Source organism: Tachyglossus aculeatus, chromosome 12 (genome assembly GCF_015852505.1).
Source record: "Tachyglossus aculeatus isolate mTacAcu1 chromosome 12, mTacAcu1.pri, whole genome shotgun sequence".
Lineage (NCBI taxonomy): Eukaryota > Metazoa > Chordata > Mammalia > Monotremata > Tachyglossidae > Tachyglossus > Tachyglossus aculeatus.
The window spans coordinates 27,349,443-27,369,173 of record NC_052077.1 but is presented as its reverse complement, the minus strand read 5'-3'; the positions used below and the strand labels follow the sequence as shown (position 1 = coordinate 27,369,173).

At 41.4% G+C, this 19,731-nt stretch overlaps 1 protein-coding gene across 10 annotated transcripts in view; it reads right to left on the bottom strand.

The window, feature by feature from the left end:
• RAPGEF2 (Rap guanine nucleotide exchange factor 2) overlaps window positions 1–19,731 on the bottom strand; it is a 244,368-nt gene that overhangs the window by 74,540 nt on the left and 150,097 nt on the right. For 3 of the 10 annotated variants that reach the window (XM_038754932.1, XM_038754933.1, XM_038754934.1), the window contains exon 1: window positions 6,724–6,783. The exons of the other annotated variants lie outside the window; for them this stretch is intronic. In XM_038754932.1, the coding sequence (XP_038610860.1) occupies window positions 6,724–6,783 (60 nt within the window). Of the gene's footprint in view, window positions 1–6,723; window positions 6,784–19,731 lie in introns of those variants that run through there. 10 annotated transcript variants of the gene reach the window in all.

Below are 19,731 nucleotides of genomic sequence, written 5' to 3'. Positions count from 1 at the left end.
GCTTGGGCAAGTCACTTAAAGTCTCTCTGCCTCGGTTACCTCACCTGTAAAATGACTGTGAGCCCATATGGGACATGGACTGTGTCCAACCTGATTAGCTTATACCTACCCCAGGCCTTAGTACTGTCCCTGGAACATAGGTGATTAACAAATACCATAAACATCTACAGTTCCTTGCACAAGGTAAGCACTTAACCAGTACTACTAAAAACAAATACAATCCAGAACTCTTTGCCATTCTTTAAGGTGTCCAAAAACAATTATACAAGTGGTTCTTCAGGGGTTAGTCGTTTACTTGGGTCAAATTCTCCTTGAAGAATGGAGGGAAGATATCATGGAAGAGTTTGGAGGAAGGAACAAACACAGCACTGGAATCAGGGGAAAAAGAGGACCAGATGAAACTGTACATAGCTCTCCTTCTTCCTGATGGCTAGACACCAGAGACCCACACAATTAAGCAAGCAATGGTATTTATTGGGTGCAGCACTGCACTAAGCACTTGGAAAAGCACAATACAATGAAGCTGGTATATGTGACCCCTCCCCACAAGGAGCTTACAGTTCTCAGGGGAAATGGACATGAAAAGAGATATAGCACAGTAAAGTATTGGTACAATTGTGCTGATATATCAGATAAAATGGAAAAACTGAACAGTCAGTCACCTTATCTGCCAGAGAGCTCTAATTCACGAGCTCTAATTCACTGTTTGCCTTTTCCCAGAATCTTCTGTTGATCCAAACCCCACTATTCTTTTGGATTCTGAGCTCTCCTGGACCACGGAATAAGTCTGAATGAAAATCTATACGTTCTTCCCATCACTTAGTACAGATCACTCCTCGTGAACAGGAAACATGTCTACCAACTCTTTTATAGCACACATTCTCAAATGCTTTACGGCACTCTGCATAAAGTAAGCACTCAATAAATGCCCCTGATTGATTTAGTACAGTTCAGTACTAGGGTACAATTCCTCACACACATTTTTAATAAATGTATTCAGTGATATAAAAGGAGGCTTTTTGATGGTAAGGAATTTTAACTAGTTGCTGACGTATTTTCTTTTGATAAGGCAAGGATTTTAGTTATTGAGCCCAGTAACTGTAAGAGGTTTGTCTGAACCTCATGTCATATGATAGTAAGCCCTGGGAAAATATAGATTTTCGTTTTCTGCTGGGGTCAGAAGCTATGATATTAATTTCTTGGACTGAATCCAAAAAAACGGGACGGGCAAGATGACCTTGACCTTGATCAAAACAGTGGAGCATTGCACCTTCTTGGGAATACTCACATTGGTGATAAGCACAGAGGAAATCTTCCTTAAGAGATGTTGTCTTGATTAAATAGGTCTATCTTCTGCTAGCTTCTTTTTAAGCAAGTAAAAATTGGATAGCAAAAAGGAAACAACATGGCAGCTAGATTACAAGATTCCAAAACTTCAGTTATCTCTACCTCAAAAAAATGATCAAGTTAGGCCAACCTAGGGGAGATTTGAAAGAAAGAGGATAAAAGATTATAGGAGATGTTCAACTTAAGTTACAAATAAATTAATTTGCCTCAATCGAGACTAAATGCAACCTATTTGCTATTTCCAGTCACTAACTTACTTATGTTAAGGATGAATTGCTGTTGTGAGCTATTGATTGAAATTAGGTTGGCAATTATCCTGGTCCTGTTACAAGGCTCAAATAGGAAAAGGCAAAGCAGTTCATTCATGGTCTCTCTAACCCTAAACACATCGATGCATCATTTTACACTTATGAAAATGTTTCCTTTCCTGCTACTCCCTGTAGGTTAAAATAAAAAGACTATTTTTGCTTCAAATTAGGGAACAGGGACAAGGCAGGATGGCGTAGTGGAGAGAGTACCGACTTGAGAGTCAGAAGGTCATGGGTTCCAATTCCGTCTCTGCCACTTGTCTGTTGTGTGACCCTGGCAAGTTACTTCACTTCTCTGGGCCTCAGTTACCTCTTTTGTAAAATGTGGATTGAGATTGTGAGCCCCATGTGAGACAGGAACTGCGTTCAACCTGATTTTCTTTTATCCACCCCAGCGCTTAGTACAGTGCCTGGAACATAGTAAGTGCTTAACAAATACCATAATTAACTAAGGCTCCTCATCCACCATGGTCGGGCCATTTGGAGCTACCCTGCTCAGCACTGCGCACTGGGACTCCATCTACACGAGGGCCTCTCGCAGTTATTTGGCGCTACTACAGCAATGCTGTCATCTTGAAAAAAGACAGATCAGTAAAATGCTCTGCCAAATCGCATGGAACTTCATTCACCAAGCTAATACTGTATTAGTTTCAAGTCAACCAACTACCATCTTGGCGAAAAGATTTTTAACGACCACCAGCTAATCGGATTCTTTGTTGAACTCCCTTCAAAAATATGCATGATACAATAAGCTGGGTTTACAGTATTGGTTGAAATAAGGCATTATTAGTGGTTGTTACCTTTTTAAAAGAAGATGCCAAAATTCCATTTATTGAACACATACTCATCATCATCATCATCATCATCATCAATGGTCTTTATTGATTACTCCTATTCACTAGATGAATAGATTACCAGCACTACAGCAAATTAAAAGAATGAAGTGACACCAATATACTTTATATACAACTGGGAAAACTTACCACTAGGTAGAAATGTAGCCCATCATTGTATTAAAATTCAACTATAAAATATATCATTTGTACATGGAACATGTTAATTTACCTTAACGTTGCACACAGTAAGTGCTTAATAAATGTGATTGATTAAATACCTGGGAACTACTACCAACTCCATTGTATTCTACTATCCCAAGCACCTGGTACAGTGCTCTGCACACTAAGTACTCAATAAATACCATCGATGGTACAGTTACCCTGACACCCAAAAAGGAGCACATGGGACATTCTAGACTGTGAGCCCGTTGTTGGGTAGGAATTGTTTCTATCTGTTGCCAAACTGTACTTTCCAAATGCTTAGTACAGTGCTCTGCACACAGTAAGCGCTCAATAAATATGAATGAATGAATGAATGAATGAAGAAAGCAGAGTAATCAAACCAGTCCAAGTTGCCCAACTATTATAAAAGTGGAAAAAATTATATGCCTCAAATTAAGATTTGGGGGGGGGGGGTTCTTTCCCCTCCTCTTTCAAATGTACCACACCCAAATCAATTTGACCTGATGGAGATAGATAACTCACTGATATTCAGGTACTGAACTTGAAACCAGGTCACTGAACCACATGTCCCTCTGAAACAAATAGCTTTAAAATTAATCAATGGTTTTTACTGCACCTATACCGTGTGCAGAGTACTATATACAAAGTGCTTGGGAGACTAGAATACTGAAATGACTTACTTAGGTCAATAGACCAACAGGATGAAACTGCTGAATCTGTATCTTTCATTCTAAAAGGATGAAAAGGATTCTAAAGAGCAAAACTATAGATGTTATTTTCTATATGCATTTAGAATATTCCTAGAAATCTTCTTGCTCTCCATAGCTCTCTTTTATCAATGAACATTTCTCATTTTCTTACTCTGGAAGGCAAAATTCTCCAGGGAATTCCTCCTCTAATTAAAGAGAAGTCAAACATGAGATGCTACTAGAGAAATCAAAAGACCTGCACACAACCAACTGCAAAATTGAACACTTAAGTGGCACTTGGCAAACCCCAGGCAAGTGTCCCAAGTAGCTGCAAACTAACAGCAACAGACAATTTCTGGGAATAGGGAGCCCTAGAGAGTTAAAACTAGGGGTTACCAGCCCCCAAAATGCACCCCTAGAATGATGCTTTGCACATAGTAAGCACTTAATAAATGCCATTATTATTAGCATTATTCCCAAGCGCTGAGTACAGTGCTCTGCACACAGTAAGCGCCCAATAAATACAATTGATTGATTCTCTGTGCTCCAGTTCCCTCATCCGTAAAATGGGGATTAAGACTGTGAGCCCCCCCGTGGGGTGACCTGATCACCTTGTAACCTCCCCAGCGCTTAGAACAGTGCTTTGCACATAGTAAGCGCTTAATAAATGCCACCATTATTATTACTATTACTGTGTGCAGAGCACTGTAGCAGTGTGGCTCAGTGGAAAGAGCCCGGGCTTTGGAGTCAGAGGTCACGGGTTTGAATCCCAGCTCCGCCGCTTGTCAGCTGGGTGACTCTGGGAAAGTCACTTCACTTCTCTGTGCCCCAGTTCCCTCATCTGTACAATGGGGATTAAGACTGTGAGTCCCCCGTGGGACAACCTCATCACCTTGTAACCTCCCCAGTGCTTAGAACAGTGCTTTGCACATAGTAAGCGCTTAATAAGTGCCATTATTATTATTATTATTATTATTATGCAAGCCCCTCCCTGTCATTTCTAGCCCTGTTTAGGCCAGCTGGTATTGCAGAGTTGTAGGGGAGATATGTAATAAAGGGGATAGACCTGATGAGGCTATATAGCAGATTCTTGATAGGCCTTTGCAGGTGCAAAGCCTTAAGCCAATGGTCATTTGGGCAATGGCTTTACCCCATTTTTTATTTTGTCCCCTACATCACTGTTAAAAATGTATTTTTTAAAGGAGGCTTCCTAAGGCATATGGACTATTTCAAGGGTAGTACATTTAGGGACCCCCCTCTTAAGGTCGCACCTGGAGAGTTTACAGTACTCTACCAGTCTCTACTACGGGAAGGAGAGTCAAGCAGGGGTATATCTGTTTCATTCCTAGCTTGGGCAATGGCTGGCGAGTGGAAGGCAATCTGCTACAAGTCAAAACTCCCCTGTGCTGGGCAGCACTGGAATGGGAGAGAGTAGAGGGTGGAGACTCAAGTTTACTGTGTGGAAGGAGGCAATGGTAAGCCACTTCCGTATTTTTACCACAAAATCTCTCCTGATACACTACCGGAACGATTGCAGATGGAGGTGGGATGTTCTGAGAGAGATGTGTCCATGGTTTCGCTACGGGTCGGAGATGATGACAGCATAAGACAGGACATTTAGGGAGCGAGATCAATCAATCGTATTTACTGAGTGTTTCCTATGTGCAAAGGGCCGTACTAAGCACTTGGGAGAGTGTGCTACAACAGAATTAGCAAACACATTCCCTACCTGCTTGGCCGGGCACAGACATTTCAGGATTATCCCGCAAAGCACTTTATAGTAAAATTCTTGATTTCCACCCTAATGGCTTACAAACCACACGTCTCAAATAATTCCAGATATAATGAAAGTTTATAAATTTTTACCATTTTTTAAAAGGAAAATGGGATGGGAAAGCAGACTGAAGCAGGAGCTGGAGCTACCAATGGCTTAAAGTTTTACAGTTCTCCCTGAAGTTTTCACCCAGAACTCTCATCAGCCCTAGAGAAGTCCCCCACTGCAAGGTCAGCCCACCTCTGAGGCCTTTTCATTAGTTTCAAACCCTTTGCCGCCACTTTGTACACACCAATTTGTCTCTCTTCAGTAACACTCTCCCCATCCCCAAAAGGCATTCAGTTATAACTGAGGGTAAAGAATGTGCTACACCTAATGTCCCCATTTCTCTAACTTGGGAGTTACAGTCTGGAAAATCCCCCATTAGGGAAGACTCACACTGTAGCACTCACCCATTTGGATGCTGCTCGCTTGCAAAGAAGTTGTTCCATCAGACACTGGCGTGTTATATCCAAACGGATTTACATTGCTGGATTCACGTCTCCTGATTCCCTAACAACGTTCCAGCCAAGATGAGGAGTGCAAACGTGCATTATGGCCGAACTGAATGCAGGCCTGCCACACGCTTTAGATAAATTCCAAATTCATTTCACTTTGCCCAGATTCTCCAAGTCTTAACTGTTGGCCAATAAAACAGGATAACGTTGCCTTCTGTACTGGCCATACAATACTGCCTTTCTCTAAACATGCACACTACAGCTCAGATGCAGTAAATGTAGCCACACCAACTTAATTACTGCTCTTACTTTAGTTTTACACACAAACTTCTAATTTTGTGGCATAACATTAAAACAAAGGAGCATTTAAAACTTCTAACATGATTTTATAAAAAGTAACACCATAAACTCACACTTTTTTTTACACCTGAGACCCAGATTTGGTGTTCTGCTTATGAATGCACGTCTCATGCAAACAACTAACAGTAGCTTGCCTGAGGGATTTCAACATGTCAAAGGTGGAGCTGACTCATGGGATCAATTATAAAGCACCTATACTTGAAATCATTCTGCATTTTCACCAACTGTTAGTGCCTCCTGTGCTCTACCAGCATTTCAATTTTATATTCATAGTCAAAGCACCTACTCCACTCCTGCCTTCAGCATTTAGTACTTCACTACAAAAGCCCATTCTCCACAACTCTCCTGGTGGATATGTCACTCATTAATTTCCTGACAGTGAAGACATTTTGGAATTATGTAGATCATTAAGTTAAAACTGAATTTGATGCTCTGCCATTAATTCTTGATTAAACAGTTAACTAATTGTTCTGTATTTTTCAGTGTCCCAGGCTTTAAAAACAAAATAGCATTTTTGCTACTAATAAAATCCAAATGAAAACTGTATTCAATTAAAACAAATCAAAAAATCCCTGGACTATTAAGTCAGATACAAGTCCCCCTTTCCCCAAAACACAATCAAGCCCTTCCAAAATGATTCCCCTTGGAGAGTAAAAGCAATAACTTCAATTTAAGAGCAGTAAACTAGGATGCGCTATCAGTAGCATAAGCAGCATTTGCAATACTCACTGAATGTTTCTCCTGCTGGCCCATAACTCCATGGTTAGCTGGGATTGCTAGTGGTTTCATAATGAAGAAACACAGGCTGAACTGAATTTACACATCATGCATCAATCTCTCACGGATGGCAACTCACCCTCTTCAGCATTAAATTTTTAAAAAAGGTGGGGGGTGAGGGAGGAACACCCAATCTGCAGTTTAAAGTGTCACTACTGGTAAGATCAAAGCCCCACTCACACTTGTAGTACAGAAAAGCAATCCAACAACGGCATTCATCTCCATTTTTATAACACTGAAACTCTAAGCTTCTCAGATTGTAACAAGACGGTTGAAACATTACACAGCTAACATTCTTCCACGAGAACAAGACCATTTCCGAGACTGAAGAGGAGGAAAAGAGAAAAGGAGGAAAAAAAGCTAAAATGGCTGACTGCACACAGACTCCCCTCAAAAAGGCTTAATACAGTATTATATTAGTCAGGGTGAAGAAACCAGCCTCTAGCATTCAGTCAAGCATAGTTAATACTCTTGTTTCACTTGCAATCACATACAGAGAAGACCCCCTCCAACCAAGGGAGAAAAAAAAAGAGAGGAAAAAAAAGGGGACAAAAATTCAAGCTAGAGCATGTGAATAGGGACCTCCTCCCTGGCTACTAATGATGCTGACAGAGTGGTGACCAGTGATCTCTGTTCCACTCAACTAACCAAGTTTGCACAATTAATCTTAGCAGCATGACACTGATGGACATTTAATTTAATGATGTCTGTCCCCCATACCCAATGCAAGCATGTCTACTACCAAGAGAGTCACTAACAGAAACACAACACATGCACACCGAAAACCTAGAGAATCATGAGTCTGAACGCAATACGCCAATATAATTACATTATTGTGCTTACTTTAGAGGACCATGGCTGCAGGCAGTTGGCATAGCAACGCACAAGGAAAGCCATTTCCTGGGGAGAGAGAATGCTTCCTTTCCTAAATAAAAAAATTCCTTTTAAGAAACAAACGGCATTGCTGCTTCCTGCAGAAAGCAAGACACGGTAGTCTGTTCTCTTAACCTACACAGGCTCACACTCAATGCAGTTCTAGTGATGTAAGTGGGTTTCTCTCTATCACTCTCTCTCTCTCTCTCTGACACCCTCCCTCTCCCTCTCCACATCGAAACAGACGACTCAAACCGTAGCCCCATTCCTTGAGGCTCACCCCCTCCTCTATTTAACCATTTCACTCATTAAGGTAGAGAGATGGACAATTCAGATAAAGTAACAAGTTCTTGCCTGTATTATATCAGCTTCTGCAGGGTAAGCAAGTCCCAGAGGGAGGGGAATCCACTGATTGCTGGCTCCAAATACTATCAATGAAGACAGGGTGGGAATAAGGAGCAAGGACTTACTTCAGTAGCTTTGAACTAAAATATGATTTTTTTCACCAAGGTAAAGATAAAGGAATGGCTCTGACACCACCTCCTCCATCCCCTCCTCCCCACTCCCCAAATGTCGTTGCATCACAGTAAATACCAAGGGTCTAGAAACTGAACATCTGACAAGCTTTCATTGGTTTTGAACAGGCATTTAATACTCCAAAAAAATACACACACGGGAAATAGTGAGAGAAAAACTTTCATTTTTCACACTCCCCCCTTAAGATCTATTGGAATATACATTATGAACATGTTCTAAATGTAGGAGCTTGCAATTCCCTTCCCCTCTCCCCCTTTCTTCACGAATTAATGCAGATTAAAAAAAATTAAAGTAAAACCTGCATCGTCACCCACTATCAATGGCTCTTCAAACCAGGCAAGTGTGCATAGGTAAGGGCTGTACTATAGTACAAAGGTAACCATGAATTTCAATCAGATGTGCCTAACTTCTAACTGAATGCAAAAATCGCAAAATTTTCTGTAATTTTCACTTGTTTCTTTCCTGAAAAAGCAGTGGGTCCCCCTTTCCAGTCACAGAGTATATTGCGCTTTGCAATATAACCCTGTCAATACTGTGCTTTGAAATACAATCCTGTCACCATGCCAAAGTGCAATCAATCAATCAGTTCATGGTATTTATTGAGTGCTTACTGTGTGCAGAACACTGTAACAAACACTTGGGAAAATACAACAAGAGTTGGAAGATGTGATCCCTGCCCACAAGAAGTTTACAATTTCCAAGAAGGATTTTTTTAAACAATAAAAAATGCAAATACAAGTTTTTCAAATAATCATATACTAGTACCTACAATGTATATTAAGTCATTATACTCCATGTCGAATTGAGGTAAATTGGACATATCACCCATTTAGGAAAAGGTCTGCATTATTTTCTAGTCCCAAAATGTGAAAAACCTAATGACTTGAGAAGCAGAGTGGCCTAGTGGAGAGAGTACGGGCCCAGGAGTCATAAGGACCTGAGTTCTAATCCCAGCTCTGACACGTCTGCTGTGTGACCCTATCATTTAACTTCTCTGTGCCTAAATTAACTCATCTGTAAAATGGGGATTAGGACTGTGAGCCCCATTTGGACCATGGATGTGTCCAACTTGATGAGCCTGTTGTATCTACCCCACCACTTAAGACAGTCCCTGGCACACAGTAACCACTTAAATACGCCCCCCACCCACACAGAGACTTCTAATTCCCCAGTGAAACCCATCCAATAAATGTGAACTCATTTTAAACATTTAAGAACATTTTAAAGTGGTTTACAAGCAGTTTGAATAATCTCTCCCACAATATTACTTCTCTGTTTAAAGGGTAAGATTTTTAAAATTCCTATGGAATTGAGAAAAATAGCCTAATCTTCTCAATAACTCTGACATTTAGCACCTCTTATCCATAGATCAAAAGATGCTGTACAAACATTTAATTAAGCCTCTTCAAAACAACTGGGAAACAAGGAAATATATTCATGTTCATGGAAAAATGGACACTCATGGGAATAAATCAAAGTGGTTGAAGATCATACAGGAGCTTGTAGAAAGAGTCTAAAATAGAATAAAGACATGTGCTCACAGTACCTTTCCACACCTAATCACTATTCTTTAACTGTTTACTGAAAATACTTTACACTTCAATTCAAATTCAATTCCGATCCTCTAGATTGACCAGGGAACACTTCCACTGTTTAACTGGTGTAGAATTCAAGATATCAGAGCTGAATCTAGTGCAGCAAAGCTCTGTTTCTTTTCTTTTTGCTCACTTTCATATTACATTTTATCACTTTCCCACAGGGAATTCTTGTATCATCAGAAAATCTGGAAGTTCTACTTTAGGGATACCCAACTAGAAAACTTGAAGATCTCACAATTGCACCCTCAGTGCCAGTAAACTTTATTTTACTGCACAAATGTGGGTGTGTTCTTGCACAGACACAGAACAAGACTAAATCACTGTCAAACTAGGTAGACCACTGCATGTGGTTTTGGTGTACCTTCAAACAACAAAGGAAGGAATGGAAAGCACTGCTCAGTATTACAGAGCTATGCAGGGCATTTCATCCTTGCTGTTAGGCCTTTATACTTTCAAGGTAGAAATGTTGTGCAGTCTGGGAAACATTCACAGACAAAATGGTCTCTCTTAAAGGTAGTGAATCGTGGGTAAACTCAGCTCAGTTTGGTCTTTTTATGTCTACTCAAATTTTGAAAGACACTTTGGCTCACCCTCTCAGGACTAACTACAGAGGCCTGCAGAGATTTTTATTATCCAATTTTTAGTGGCATCTGCAATCCACATACTAATTAATGTTGCACTCGCATTCAATGCACATGTGCCAGTGCCATATCTGCATTTTATCTTGGATACAGAAGGACGAGGGGGAGTCGGGAAGGAGAAAGAATGAATTCAGAAGCAGAAACACGGTATCTGCAAAGAATTGCAATAATCACCCATCCCACCTTCATTCCTGCGGCATTTAGGTACATATTCTTATACTCTGTGCTTTCCTTAGCTATAATTTACTTCAATTTCTGTCCCTCCGCATTATAATGTACGCTACTTGAGGTCTGGGATGGCATCTACTAGCTACTGTACTCTCAAGGAATTTTCAGTGCTCCGCACACAGTAAGCTCTCAATAAATACCATTTATTGACTAAGTAACAGCGTGGTGACGAATTGTGCCCTTTTGATAGGATGACTTCTAATGAACAAGGCTGAAAACTTTCATAAGAATTAGGAGAAGAATTTGGATAGGAATGTAGGTAGGCTCTTGCCCACGATCCTAATCAATCAGCTGAATTTGTTGAGGGCTTACTTTATGCCCAGCACTGAACTACGTGCATAGGAAGGTACAATATGTTAGAGTTGGCAGACGTGATCCCTGCCCACAAGGAGCTTATAGTCTACAGGAGTTTCGGTACCAATACTGGAGGGCCTAAGTTTTAAGTGCTAGTGCTGGATCCACAGAATAGATTTCAGCTTGAGGTCCAGAATCAGCTGTGCTGATATGCAATGTCACTGATATGCACCTTAAGATCATTTTTAATCACTCACCGATTTGGTTTCCTGCCATCACGAAAAGTCCACAGAAACATTTCCATGACTTTAAACGCACAGACACATACAAATACCTAAATAAAAAGCATTTTTAAAATTCTTGCACTAAGTGAAAGTTTTCTGACCTGGATGAACTAATACTTTGCCTAAAGGCAGAGGGTCCAACCAAATGATCAGTTTATGTCCCTTCCATCGCTCTGATTTGCTGAAAATATCTTCCAGTATCTGTATCCATTAAATGCTCTTTATATGGGAGCCAGTCTTTGCCTTTGCCAGGAGTTAATGCAGTACCACACTCAGCTACCTGAAAGTTCCTGCTGTCGATCCTGGGAAGCTGCAAAAATGCATGAGTAAAGTGAGCCTATTTCACATGGATCTACCAATTGGATTTTCTTAAATATGGCAAAACTCTTCAGATACCAACCTCTGTAAAAGAAAAAAAAATGCTCTACAGTAGGAAAAGCAATTTTATCAATGAATCTTTTTCATTTCTAATTTAAATGAATAGTTTTAGGGATTTTTGTTTAACTTGAATTAACTGCAAAAAATTACACACTTTCACTGTGGACTCATCTATCATTCCCAATTGGTCTACCAAATGTTTTTCTAGCTATCCAATTCCTATAAAGTACCTTAAATAAATGCCACAAAATTGCAAGACCTGAACACACTACACAGCGGTTTGTGCTGTGGGCATGACCTACAATTGATTTTTCTTTTTAAGTATCCATATGTTCATAATGCTGGAGTAATTACAGATCTGAAACACATTCTAGCCCTCTTCTCTAGTGGTAAAATATATTTCCAAGCCTTGCCAAAGATAAGACCAATTCTCCTCTATTTTAAAAGGGGATGTAAATTCAGCGTTTTGCAAAACTGCATGGGATTTCCAGAAATTCTGGCATTAACCAGAGTCAGAAAATCCAAAAATAGCCATTATGGCTAATTTTTGACAACATGACCCCCACTCAACTCCATATGTATAAGCCCTAAAACACAAGTTAATTGAACTCATGACCAGAATAGCTGGGTGTGCTGTAGTGATTTTACTGATAATTTTACTGATAATTTTAAGTCACTTAAAAGTCTAACCCTTATTTTTCAGTCTGTGCAGGAATACAAGTTTTTAGCTCAGGCACAAAACCCAGTGTTCCCAAACTTAGATTCTGCCCCCCTCAACTCTTGATAGGAATGCCATGTTGAGATTTCCCCTCTGAACAACACTGTTCCTCTGAGACTGTGAGCCCACTATTGGGTAGGGACTGTCTCTATATGTTGCCAACTTGTACTTCCCAAGCGCTTAGTACAGTGCTCTGCACACAGTAAGCGCTCAATAAATACGATTGATGATGATGATGATGATTCCTAGCTCACAAAGAACATTTGAATTCCAAAGTAGTGGCAACCTGGGAAGGAGCAGAATGACCTAGAAGAAAGAGCACGCGCTGGGAGTCAGAAGGATTGGGGCTCCTGGCTCCGCTGCTTGCCTGCTGTGTGACTATGGACAAGTCACTTAACTTCTCTTTGTCTTGGTTACCTCATCTGTAAAATGGGAATTAAGACCGTGAGGTCCATACGGGACATGGATCCAAGTGTAATAATAATGATGGTATTTGTTAAGCGCTGGGGTAGATATTCTGCTCCTTCCCAGGTTGTCCCACTTGGGGCTCACAGTCTTAATCCCCATTTTACAGATGAGGTAACTGAGGCACAGAGAAGTGAGTGACTTCCCCAAAGTCAAAGAGCTGACAAGTGGCAGAGCCAGGATTAGAACCCATGACCTCTGACTCCCAAGCCTGTGCTCTTTCCACTAAACCATGCTGCTTCAAGCTGTAAGCAGGGAATGTGTCCACTAATTCTGTTGTACTGTACTCTTCCAAGTGTTTAGTAGAGGCCTCTGTACATAGTAAGAGCTTATTTAATACATTTCATTGATTGATTGATCTATCCCAGCTTTTAGTGTCTAACACTTGGCAAGCACTTAAAAACCATTAACCCCCCGGACCCCACAGCTCATGCATATACCTAGAGGTGTAAACTGTTCTCAGAGAGAGACTTTGACCCAAAACTCTAAATCAGAAAGTTTGACTGGAGACACTTTCCATCCTGAAAATAGTGGGCTGTTACTATGGCTGGTACTGTAATTGTAGACTAAATGATCAATGATCCCATTTTAGACATTGTGTAGCTTCCTAGAAAAAAGGCTGTTGACATTTTTAGTAGGCTTTGGGCCTCGATACTGTTAGAAAGGGCATAAGATGAAATGAGGAGAATGGCTTCTTTGCTGAAAGTAGAATGCATGAAGTGACTATTCAGCCTTCAGTTCAGAGAGGAAGATTGGCAGTCTAAAGTGCAGCACACCCAGCTGAGGCATTAGACTGAATGCTTCAGTCTTGTCATACTGCAAAGACCTGGATTATAGATCCATCTGCAGTAGAAACTCAACAAAGGGACATTTGTTAAAACTCTGCAAAATTGGTAAATGGTTGATCAAAACAGCATATTATTACATTAGAGAAACTGCAACGAAGTATCCCGGATACTGATTGCAATGGGTTTCTTTAATTTGAACTATATCACTGCCGATTAATTTAATAAATGAATGGGTGATTTAAAAATGTTAAAGCTTTACGATTTTGCCAAAGGACTGGCATGTTAAACAAGAAAACCAAATGGATTTAATTTCAAAATGATTTTCTTCATAGGCTGCCTCTTTTTTTTTAAATATATTACAGGAAAATGGATTTTAGAGAACAGCATGGTCCTTGTGTGGGTCCCCTACCCCAGCTGAGTGTCTCACTGCCCAGATCTATCTCCTCCACTCCCCAGTGCAGCTGCTACCACTGCAGTGCACTGCACAGAGAAGCTGCATGGCATAGTGAATAGAGCACGTGACTGGGAGTCAGAAGGTCATGGGTTCTAATTCCGACTCTGCCAGTTGTCTGATCTGTGACCTTGGGCAAGTCACTTCATTTCTCTGGGCCTCAGTTACCTCATCTGTAAAATGGGGATTGAGACTATGAGCCCCACCGGGAACAGGAACTCTGTCCAACCTGATTTTCTTGTATCCACTCCAGGGCTTAGTACAGTGACTAGCACGTAGTAATCGCTTAACAAGTACTATTATTATTATTATTATTATTATTATTATTATTACCACCACTGCCCTTAGACTTTCAGAATAACAGCAGCATGGCTCAGTGGAAAGACCCCGGGCTTTGGCGTCAGAGGTCATGGGTTCAAATCCCGGCTCCGCCAATTGTCAGCTGTGTGACTTTGGGCAAGTCACTTAACTTCTCTGGGCCTCAGTTACCTCATCTGTAAAATGGGGATTAAAACTGTAAGTCCCCCGTGGGACAACCTGATCACCCTGTAACCTCCCCAGCGCTTAGAACAGTGCTGTGCACATAGTAAGCGCTTAACAAATACCATCATTATTATTATTATTATTATTTCTGTTCAACACAAACTGGAATTGAAATCCCCTTTGAAAAGCCTCTAAAAATAGAAGTCTGCTCTCATTCATTCATTCAATCACATTTATTGAGCGCTTACTGTGTGCAGAGCACTGTACTAAGCGCTTGGGAAGTACAAGTTGGCAACACATAGAGACGGTCCCTACCCAACAGCGGGCTCACAGTCTAGAAGGGGGAGACAGAGAACAAAACCAAACATATTAACAAAATAAAATAGAATAAATATGTACAAATAAAATAAATAGAGTAATAAATACACACACAAACATATATACATATATACAGGTGCTGTGGGGAGGGGAAGGAGGTAAGGCCGGGGGGATGGGGATGGGGAGGAGGGGAAGAGGAAGGAGGGGGCTCAGTCTGGGAAGGCCTCCTGGAGGAGGTGAGCTCTCAGTAGGGCTTTGAAGGGAGGAAGAGAGCTAGCTTGGCGGATGTGTGGAGGGAAGGCATTCCAGGCCAGGGGAAGGGCCTGGGTTCTAATCCTAGCTTTGCCACCTGTCGGCTGTGCAACCTAGGGCATGTCACTTCACTTCTCTGTGCCTCATTTACCTCGTCTGTAAGATAGGGATTGAGACTGTGAGCTGCATGTAGGACACAGACCATGTCTGACTTGACTAGCTTGTATCTACCCCAGCACTTAGTACAGTGCCCAGCAGAGTAAGTGCTTAACAAAGTCCACAATAAAGGGGTAAATCTTACTGACAATAGGATAACCTGAATAAAATGTCAAGTAGCTACGCAGCCTAGATTTTCAAAACCTGGTTGTTCAGATTTTGAAGAGGCTGCTATACTGGTGGCATCGCCTTTTCCCTGTCCGGCAGCGCGGAGGCCGCACGATGCCAGGAGTCACTGTGAAGGACGTGAACCAGTAGGAGTTCGTCCAAGCCCTGGCTGCCTTCCTCAAAAAGTCAGGGAAGCTAAAGGTCCCCGAATGGGTGGACACAGTCAAGCTAGCCAAACACAAAGAATTGGCACCTTATGATGAGAACTGGTTCTACACTAGAGCTGAAAGTGCCTAACAGGCACCAGGACTATTAGTTTCCTTGGAGATGGAACAGCTGGGCCTGTTGCAGAGTGGGAATGGTTTTGCTTCCTCCCTTCAAAGCCCTACTGAGAGCTCACCTCCTCCAGGAGGCCTTCCCAGACTGAGCACACTCTTTCCTCTCCCCCCTTCCCCCTCCCCATCCCCTCATCTTACCTGCTTCCCCTCCCCACAGCACCTGTATATATGTATATATGTTTGTACATATTTATTCTATTTATTTTATTTTGTTAATATGTTTTGTTTTGTTGCCTGTCTCCCCCTCCTAGACTGTGAGCCTGCTGTTGGGTAGGGACCATCTCTATATGTTGCCAACCTGTACTTAAGCGCTTAGTACAGTGCTCTGCACACCATAAGCGCTCAATAAATATGATTGAATGAATGAATGAATCCCTGTTAGACCCCATTAACCTCATCCTAAATTAAAAGAGGATTAGAAACAGTGAATTTTTACTTGGTGCTTCATTTAAAATCAGGACTTAAATGCTATTCCAAAATTCTATTGAGGTTTGGCAGTGGCTATTTCCAGGGTTTGGGGCACCTTACCAAATTATGTCCCTACCCCCTTTTCTCCTAACATCAGTCATTTTGCTAGCATGAGCATCCCACATTGTTTGCATCTGCCAACCGCCAGCAAAGAGGGAAAGAACCTACACTCAGATTTGGCAGCTAAGATGAGCAAAATGTACATGAATAATTTCTCCTCAAAGTCAATATGGGTACTGGCATGGGCAGGTTACTTGGTCACTTGACCTGCATCTGGTTATATCACCAGGTTCAGCAGGTACTTCATTCATTCATTCAATCGTATTTATTGAGCGCTTACTGTGTGCAGAGCACTGTATGTACTAAGCGCTTGGGAAGTACGAGTCGGCAACATATAGAGACGGTCCCCACCCAACAGCAGGCTCACAGTCTAGAAGGGGGAGGCAGACAACAAAACATATTAACAAAATAAAATAAACAATAAATATGTACAAGTAAAATTGAGTAATAAATACGTACAAACATATATACATATATAGAGGTGCTGTGGGGAGGGGAAGGAGGTAAGGCAGGGAGGGAATGGCGTGGGGGGGAAGGGGCTCAGTCAGTCTAACACACTATTGTAAAATCTCTCTTTACTGGGAACACTGCCTGTGGAAGAGGCAGCCAATGGAAGGCCCTGGACTGTGTTTATAGGTTCCCGGACCAGAGTCATGCCCTGCCAGAAGAATCAATCGTATTTATTGAGCGCTTACTATGTGCAGAGCACTGTACTAAGCGCTTGGGAAGTACAAATTGGCAACACACAGAGACAGTCCCTACCCAACAGTGGGCTCACAGTCTAAAAGGGGGAGACAGAGAACAGAACCAAACATACCAACAAAATTAAATAGGATAGAAATGTACAAGTAAAATAAATAAACAAATAAATAAATAGAGTAATAATAGAGAAGACACAAGGAACAGAACCACTACCTCAGTTTCACGTCCATTCAACCACAACTCCTTCCGGCTCCAAGCCCTGGGACTCAGACACACAGCCCCGGGACACGGAGCCAAAAACGGCAGTGGCAGGACCACGGCTGACAATCGAGACGTAGCGGGGCCAATGCGGCCCACCACCACCACCCCTCCAGCCACAAGAGCTGCCATGGTGAACCACTTTTTGTACTGGAGAAGCCATTCCGGGACCTTTTCTTTTCCCGGAACTGGGCTCCTGCCCATTCCGGTTTACTTCCAATTCTGCAGCAGATACAGGGAACAAACTTGGCTCTCATTTTCCCCAGCCTGTGCCCTCGTTTCTCAGAGAAACCCTGTGCCTCGATCTTTCACTGAGTCTGCACAGTCAGCACTGTCTCTGCTAGTACAAGAGCCTCCCCGTCAAACCCCCCGCCTTCTCCCACAAGTCATCCGGTAGCGTGGTCAGCACCCTCCATCAGCTGCCTCCATCCAGGACAGAAGATGACGTTTGGCAAAAAGCACTCAGTGTGCTGAAACGGGATAAAACAATGATTCAGATTCATGCCCCTCCCATGCAATTGTTCCAATCCTTTTTTTAAGACTTTATATTATCCGTTTTACTGACATTCTTGGATTCTCTTTTTCATCTTCTGCCCGTGCCCAGTTTTCACTGAAAACCTACCTGCTTCTCTAATGAAATGGATAATGTTACTAGTTAAACTACTATGGAGATGGCTGCCTCTTAAAGGTATACTTCTTTTTTTGTTAACCTCAAAACACCATTTCATTTGTGTAACAAAAAATGACTTGGGAGAATGCCTAAGCTTAAAAAAGAAACACCTAAATACGAATGTAAAATAACCAAGTGATTTGCAAAACTGATTAGTACATCAAGCAAACCCCTGTGTCAAATGTGGCATTTGAATTGTTGGCATATGAATTCAGAAGAGCTTGCCACTAGAAGCAATTTCAAGCAAAAAGCACAGAGGGATATTCCAATTCATTCAATATTCTAGTCGCCCAGAAATTAACTTTTTATCTTATAGAAATAAATTTGATTTTGGAAGTAAAATAAGTCATCTCAGAGATATAGATTTTTCTCAAAAAATGAGAGGGCAATCGCTTTGTAAATTCAATTTTATTTAATCTATCAGCATGTACAAAAATCACATAAAAAGCTAAGATTACAAAAACAATGCTAGAAAGTTTTTGCTGTTGTGACAGAACTATGTTCTTCTTAATAAAGATTAAAAAAATCATTTATGGGCAGAAAACCACTGGGACTCACAAATTAGAGGCAGGACTCAAACTGGCAGTGTTATATTTCTGACAAATAAATTGCCTGAAATACTGCACGGCACAACACCCTTATTACTTTCAATTTCCAAGTGCAACCAAAAGATGGGTCCAATTATGACATCAATTCAAGCTTTCTTTCCAAGGGGAATGAAAGAATAGTAAATCCCAGTAGACACCCAAGCTCTGCAGCAAAGATGATGTAATATATAAAAATAGACATCCTCCCTCAGAAGCTGAAACTTGGGTAAACAGCACACTGCATATCACTCAGAGCTGCTTTGCATGAATTTGCAACTGTATGCTGTTGAGAGATAAAGAAGTTTTATTTTCTTCCTAAAACGCTTTGTGATTTATATTCCACTATACTCCCTGGGTGAAATAATTTTCCACAATCTAACCAATTAAACCAACATAAATTGCTTAATAGGACAGGAAAACATACAGTTTCCCAAAAGGAAACACATTACAACTGCAGCAGCTTCAGCAAGTTACATTTTTTCCACACATCAGTGGCATTTATTGAGCATTTACTCTGTGCAGAGCACTGTACTGAGCGCTTAGGAAAGCACAATCCAATAGAGTTAACAGACCCAGTTCCTACCCTCAAACAGTTTACAGCCTAGTAGGGGGGCACAGAAAAGTCAGTCCACTTGGTATAGTTTTGCAAAAATCGCCTAATATTCTTAGCCTTTGACATGGAAGTCAGGACTTGACGTGCACATCAGGATAGACAGGCTTGGATGATATGCTGCCCTGCAAGAGATAATCCTGGTGTACCCTCTGCCCCACCCTTGCAGACAGCATGGCTCAGTGGCAAGAACACGGGCTTTGGAGCCAGAGGTCATGGGTTCAAATCCCAGCTCCACCAATTGTCAGCTGTGTGTCTCTCTGGGCAAGTCACTTCTCTGTGCCTCAGTTACCTCATCTGTAAAATGAGGATTAAGACTGTGAACCCCCGTGGGACAACCTGATCACCTTGTAACCTCCCCAGTGCTTAGAACAGTGCTTTGCACATAGTAAGTGCTTAATAAATGCCATCACTATTATTATTATCTCCTTGCAGACAGCAAGACCTGCCAATTCTCACTGCTGAAGTATACAATTCATTTTAGTACTTACACACTGGAAAGAGGAATGCACTATGCACTTGGATTTGTACCCTTTAAGCACTTGATATTTGCCCCACAGCACTAATGTAAATGTCCCTAACAATTATTTTATCTCTTTCTGGAAAGGAGACCAAAAACTTGGTTTTTATTTTGT